The sequence below is a fragment of the Pseudoliparis swirei genome, chromosome 1 (genome assembly GCF_029220125.1).
Source record: "Pseudoliparis swirei isolate HS2019 ecotype Mariana Trench chromosome 1, NWPU_hadal_v1, whole genome shotgun sequence".
Lineage (NCBI taxonomy): Eukaryota > Metazoa > Chordata > Actinopteri > Perciformes > Liparidae > Pseudoliparis > Pseudoliparis swirei.
The window spans coordinates 16,101,481-16,108,613 of NC_079388.1; the positions used below are offsets into that span (position 1 = coordinate 16,101,481).

The 7,133-nt window shown below is 46.9% G+C and overlaps 1 protein-coding gene across 1 annotated transcript; it reads right to left on the minus strand.

Annotated features, from left to right (window-relative positions):
* Positions 1–837: 837 nt before the first annotated feature.
* On the minus strand, positions 838–6,404 carry cited4a (Cbp/p300-interacting transactivator, with Glu/Asp-rich carboxy-terminal domain, 4a). Its single transcript, XM_056419453.1, has 2 exons — positions 6,257–6,404; positions 838–4,196 (listed from the first exon to the last, which is right to left on the minus strand). The coding sequence occupies exon 2, from the start codon at positions 4,181–4,183 to the stop codon at positions 3,446–3,448; it is 738 nt and encodes a 245-aa protein (XP_056275428.1). The 5' UTR covers positions 4,184–4,196; positions 6,257–6,404; the 3' UTR covers positions 838–3,445.
* Positions 6,405–7,133: the final 729 nt, after the last annotated feature.

Below are 7,133 nucleotides of genomic sequence, written 5' to 3' on the forward strand. Positions count from 1 at the left end.
TTAACATGCTAGATAGGACACGGCCTTGCCACTGTGTTCCGACGTCGGTCTGCTCTCCTGCATATTCATATGCTCAGATAGCTTCCAAAGATCCATTAAAAAGCTCAAGGACAAAACACTGCCTTGACTCACGTCATGTAGAGCAGCCTAAGTATTTCAGGTCTTCTTATTATGACTTTCCTGCACAGCTAATTGGAATTTTAATTAGACTGTTTTCATTTTTTTCTCCCCTTGAATCCCCACAGAAATGGTAAAACAAAAGTTCTCGCTGGAGATCTGCAGATTCTAGGTGGAGAGAAGTGGAAAAAGACGGCACTATAAGGTCTTAGAAGACTAAAAAAGACATGTAGTTTCAAGTGATTGATTACATCAGTCGGTGCACTTCTTGGAACGGATCCTTTCAAACAGGCTTCCTACAGCCAGACAGTTCGCTGATGCACATCGGTTTCATCACATTGGATACAGACACTTTAACGTGTTGCCAATCGGCACACCACTTCACCAAATGTCACTTTGTGACATTTTTTGGGCTTTTTTTAAGTGGACATTTTCCAATTATATAAACACAGTGAACTTAAAAAAATTATTTAAAAAAAGCATTGTGCTGACTCACTTCTGTTTGAGATATGTAGTTTGTACTTTTCATCACTTCTTGTGGGTGGAGAAGTGGTGAAAAAACAACAAGAGAATAAAACTCACAGGACGAATCAGCAAACTGCTCACACACACACACACACACACACACACACACACACAGTTTGATAAACAGCCACATTATTATAACGTGCTCTTTTTGACGTCCAACGGCAGAATCACTGACAAAACGCCGGGGGAAAAAACATTTCTTTAAATAAATATTTTATTTGAAAATAAATACATTTTCTTAAAATAGAATCAAGAACATTACAAAAGCTTTGGGGGAAGTGGGAGAGGGGGTGGGGGGTGGGGGAGTTGGGGAGTTGGGGAGAGGAGGTGGGGGGAGGGGTCTTTACCCCAAAAATGAATGATGTGTAATTTGGAACAAGGAGTACAATCTCACACGTTTATCTACCATCTTAAGACAAGTTCCCACAATGTGTTGTACTGTACATTCTCAGCTGCTTTGTATGAAAGGGGTGGCATCCCTCACGCTCGCTTTAACATGCAGTGTACTTGGTCTTAAAGCTTCAGGCCCTGCACCCCAACAAAAACATTGGTATTCTCATACTATATCTACACACTCATTTGTAAAAATGTAGGGTATAATCTCTTGTCAACACATACAAATGAAAAAAAAAATCAGCCACTGATTTTACATGTACATCGGACAAAGTTTTTTTTAGTTTTTTTTATTTAAAGTACCTTAAATGTGTCTAGATCCACTTCACCTCTAGTCTACAGTCCAAAGATACAATACACGAGAAGGCTGCGCTTCCCGATAGAGCAGAAATCAAGAGGCCACTGTCTCGCTATAGAAAAGGCCAGAAAGAATTATTTTTTTTCCATTTCCAACCGTGAGCTTGTAAAAGTCGGTCTGGCCAAAATGTTGTCAGGCAGAAAGTGAAACAGTGCGTGAACTCGCTTGGCGCTTCTCTGCCTTTTTTTTTTTTTTTTTTTTTTACGACCGCGTTTCAATACCCATTGTTTGACTCGAGCGCTCGGGAGATGGCAGATCTCCAGAGAGAGACGGGGACAGCGGCGCAGTCGTATTGGAACAGATTAACACAGTGCACCAGCGCAGCGCTGACCCCTCCGACAGCTCCACAAATAGCATTACGAGTGCAGGAAGTTCTCTCTCTCGCTCTCTCTCTCTCTCTCACACCCGCCTGCAGCGCGCGGAGCAGCAACCTTGACAAAAACCTAATTAACCAACTGCGCAAAAAAAAAAAAAAAAAAAACGCCACAGAATATGTTCCTTTTTTTTTTAAATTATTGAGTCATTGGAGAATGTGCAAGCCGACCTCAATTAAGACAAGCGTGTGAGAACATGTAATTTATATGTAATCAGTAGAAAAGCAGCAGCGTAAGCTAATCTATGGCAAAAAAACAACAACTTTGCACGCTCCGCGTTCCCCGGCCGCTCCTCCCGCCGAATGAAATCAATGCCACAGGTAGCGGATTTAAATAATGATTAAACTAAGTGCTGCCGGGGAGTGCAGTGTCCACACTTTGTGTCCACTCATCAGAATATCTCTCTCTCCCCTCTCCCCCCCCCCCCCACACAGGGACATGTGTTTAGAGAGGAGGACGCCATTCAATGGGTTTTTAAATGCCTCGCTGCACCGACCACACACGCACACACAGACGTACACAAACAACACGCAGATGCAAATTCTGCAATCCCGCTCTTTTTTTTCCTTTAAAAAAAAAAAACCAATCCTGTTTTAGAACAAAAGAAAAAGAATCCCACCTCTGCGACCGACACGTCTCTTCCTCCCCGACATGCGATTCTACGAAGCGGTAAACCCAAAACGTTGCTTGCCACGAGCATTTATATGTCTTTGAGCGGAACGCTTTTCTAAAGATAAATGCTTTGTCGAAGCAGACACTCGAAGCGATGCGCTACTTTGCCGATGATTCGATCGCAGTTAATTAGCGGGGAACAGATGCGATACATTTAATGATCGCAGATTAAATCGGAGTCAGGTGAATGACACTGAAAGCTAAAAGAATCAATGTGGCACAATTCGCCCCCAAACAAATCCGAGATAATCTGCTTCCCGTCACCCAGGAATGCTGCACAACCTCCGCTTCTCGCCCGTCGAGGAAACGCGTACTTCTTTTTGAAGAGCCAGCCTTCAATATGCATGTCAGGAAGAAAAAAAAGAAATCTGCTCTTAATCCCGTCATCATTATATAAACAAATTCAGAGGACTAGCTTTTATAAATTTGTAAAATGTCTGCTACTTTTTTTTTGAAGGTGTCACTAAGAGAGAGATCAAATGCATTAAAAGTGATGCCACCGAATCTAGCGGACCCAGACGGATATCGTCTTTTCGGTGTGTGTGTGTGTGTGTGTGTCTCCCCCCCCCCCCCTTCCCCGTTGTGTTTTGTTAAGTTTACAATGATCCCAAAGCCCTGGCAACGCAGCCACATGTGCCGAGGGCCAGATGGGTACCGACGGAGCCCGCTGCATCAGGACGCCTCAATTGGGCCAAAAGACGACGGATCTTTCTGGCACCGGCTCAAAGAAAAGAACCCCGCTGCGTTCGCTGCGTTTTCTCTCTTTACAATTCTTCATCGACTCGCAGGCGGGGGGAGGAGGAGGAGGAGGGAGGAGGGGGGTCAGTGGTGAAGGCGCACGAGTCCAATGTCAAATACACAAGAAACACCCAGAACCAGAACAGGGAGATTGTCTCCTCTCGCTGTGCTACTGTGACCGCTCAGTCATTCTTTGGGGGGGGGGGGGGGGGGGGGGTGTCCAGTCCAAGACTAAACCCGACCAGCTCTTCCCGGACGCTTCTCTTCAACAGCTCACCGTGCTCGGCTGCTGTTTGCACACAAAGTCCGAGATGAAGTCGAACTCGTTCTGTCCCAGGAAGAGCTCGGGCAGCTCCTGAACGCGATCCAACCCAAACTCCAGCACCAGCGAGGTCAGAACCTCCTCGTCGATCAGATCCATGTCCATGGGGTTTTGGCCCAGAGGGCCGCCGATGTGCTGCGTGCCCGACAGCTGGGCCGGACCCACCCGGTACTGAGCGCCGCCGTTGGGCATGTGGTGGCCGTTGGCCGAGACCAGCGGGTGTCCATGGTACTGAGTGTTGAGTTTCTGCAGGTGCATGCTGGCCATGAGCTGCTGGGAGGTGAGGTTACCGGGGATGTACTGCTGCGGGTGTCCGACCTGCTGCTGCTGCTGCTGCTGTTGTTGTTGTTGTTGTTGTTGTTGCTGCTGCTGCTGCTGGGGGTGCATGTGATGGTGCTGCTGCTGCTGCGGACCCTGGCCGTTGTACATCATGTTCCCAGACATCATCTGGTGGTGGTTGGCCATGGGAGCTCCGGTCAAGGGGCCGGCCATCCCGCCGGGCCCCACCATGCTCTGCCGCTGCCTCATGGCGGCCTCCATGCTGCTCTGAGGGTTCCGGCCGTAGTGCATCACTTGGCCGTTGGGCGGAGTGCGCATGCCGGGCTGGCCGTTGTGCTGCTGAGGTCCGTTCATGCCCATCCGGAAGCCGTGGGTCATGGGCATCATCATGTGTTCAGCCATGGCTTCTATCGCCCTGAAAAACAGAGATTTGAACATCCGATTAGATTATTGAATGCAACGCGTGACATCACAACCTAAAATACGCCGAAATGAAAAAAGGGGGCAAGCCACCACTGCACACGGGAAGTTCAGTTTACTCGTCACAAGCAGTGCTTCTCAGCCTGCGCGTGTCTTTTGTGGCTCTGGAAATATCTTTCTAAAGATTGTTAAGAATAACCTTGGAGTAGGACTGGCCACGCTTTGGGAATATCCACTGTTAGAGTAGTTCTATTTCTCTTTTCGTCCCCCAAAAGAGAGCCTCAAACATACGTTTTAGGACTTTGTGTACAAGTTGAGCAGAATAATAAAGCCCTGAGGCCCCTGCGAGGCTTTCCTTGCCACATGTTAAACACACAAATAGCTCGGACGAAGTGGAGAATCCACTTTAATAAAACTAATCCCGCTGCTCCTGTTATTTGTGTTCCTCGACAGAACATCGGTCTGATATTTACAGACCAATGCTCGCTAGCCAGCAGGTAGAGACCGACTGAACCGAGTAGAATCGGCACACTGGTCCACCCACATCCATAAAAGGCCTTTTTTAATCCGTCTGCCACACTGAACATATCGAACTAAAAACAAATTCATTCGATGTATCGCTCTTCCTCGATGTCGTTAAAGTCGTCTTTGGTAGAGCTTTAGACTTTTCTGTTTTTTGTGTGTGTGGGAAATAAACTATATTTTAAGTCATCGTTACAAACCGGAGGTGTAAACATATATGAACATTTAGGAGGCAGAGTGGGTCGAACAGAATAAATGCTAGTCAGTTGCATCATAGGAAATGTCGGCTCTGGAGTTTTTTTTTAGATGTTGACCTATTCTGGAGAACACGATGTGGGATCTCTCGGCCTCCGTTTCCAGTTGGACTCTTCCAGTTTTACAGAAGTGCACTAAACGCTAACTCGCTGCCCTTTTCTTTAAAGCGACCACATAAAACCACAGTCCTTGTGAGAACAAGAGCTCCCTTTCTGATGAAACTCCTCACCCTCCTCCACAGTTTCTCTATCTGTGTCGGGAAACCACTTTCTGTCGCATCGAAAGAGTCCCGGTAGAAAAACTAATACAAGATAATACCAAAAAAACCATTTCCAACCTCCAAAATTACACCATCACTGAGTTACCACTGGGTATCCAACCAACTGAGGAGGAGGAGGAGGAGGAGGGGGGGGGGCAGCAATACCCTTGCAGCCAAAAGGACGCAGAGGTATGCTCCTCCAGACCCCCCCCCCCCCAACACACACACAGCGCACTACCTCTGGTCTTCCCACAGTCATTACAAAAACGTTCTTCAATTAAGATTACCTACAGACTGACAAACAGATCCTGAGCAGCTCACGCGGAAGCTGTAATGTCAACGTGATTAGCCTTGTTAGAATCGATGGCTTTATTGTGTCCTCTAAATGGGATGATCATTAAAAAAAAGACTCCGAATTTTTTTTTTTTTAAACATCCACATTGAGGAATGGTATGGATGTCAGGCTTTTAAATTCACCTTACCACAAAAGAAATACAATAAAAAAAGAAGTCAGTGGGTGCCCCTGGCTGCTTGGAGCCATTCAATTCTTTTAGTGCTGATAAAACAAAACACTTTCCCCACCAATAGCCTAAAATGCCCCTCAAGATCCTGCTCCTGTGTTCCCTCATTAAACCCATCCGAGGAGCCTCTTAGATACCATCCAGTTAAATGCCACTTTGTAAGTAGAGAGTCTGGAGGGAGGATAATCATTGCTGACATTATTAAACAAGCATGAAACCTCTTTTCTCTTTTCTCATGGCGCGTTATCCTCGTGCGCGTTTGGGGCTATTTTGACATTCGAAGCCATAAAAAAAAAGCCGCCACGGACATTAATGGAGCCATAACGCAGCGCGAGGACGACAAGTGACGCGGGGGGAACCGGGATGCGCGCAGCCGACCGGCGTGCTGCTGCTTCTGTTCCGGAGAGCGATGTGAAACACACACACACACGTTAAAAAACGGGTGAAAGTGCTGCGTCTCTCTACCTGGTGAGCGCAGCGGCGGAACACGACACCTACCCCGATGTATTGATGTCGGATCCGTATACGGAGAAGAGTTGGGTCGGTTGTCCGGGGGTACGTTTCTCCAGCTGATGCTCCCGCTACATGCAGCCCTGCGGCGGATACAAACTCTGCGGCGTCTAGGCAGTCAGAGGAGTTTTGTGTTCTGGGTCAACTCAGGGATTATATGCATCTATAAAGCACTGAGAGAGAGAGAGGGAGAGGGAGAGATAGCGAGAAGGAGGAGCTACCGTCCTCTCCGTCTCCTTTGTTGCCATTGGTCCTCCCCCTTAATCACTGTGCAAAGAAACATCCACTTACTACCTCTCCGCTGGTCCGCCGGAGCAGCAGAGCTCCGCGCGGCCGAGCCGCGGCTCGTGCGTCCTGGAGAGGCTTCCGCGGTGATGCCAAAATCCCCAAAAACCTGATCCATACGCGCTCCTCGCTGGAAGCGTTCAGTTTTAAAGTGCATCACCTCTACTGTGGTGATGAAATGATGTATTTAATGGGCTGCGTGGCACTGACATGCGCTCTGTGGGTGCATAGAGGCCGATTTGGGTGAAAACTATACCGCAATATTGAAATTATCAAATAATGATGTGTCATTTATTCAATAATTGAAGACACAAAATGCTTTTATATCAAAATGGCATTACATTGCAATCCCACCTTGTCTCCAAACATATAAATACAAGTCAAGGGACTACAGATGCAAATGAGCTAAAGCTACACTCTACAGTGCATTACATGGTGACATGTATGTTCTAACTGTACATGGTGCCCTTTAAATGAAGATAATACAAATAAAAAATGTCTTAGGGAGTGATTGTGACCGGTGGTAGAATATGCACACTCCAAAGATGTAATTGTATAAAACTTGTTTTTCATCAACATT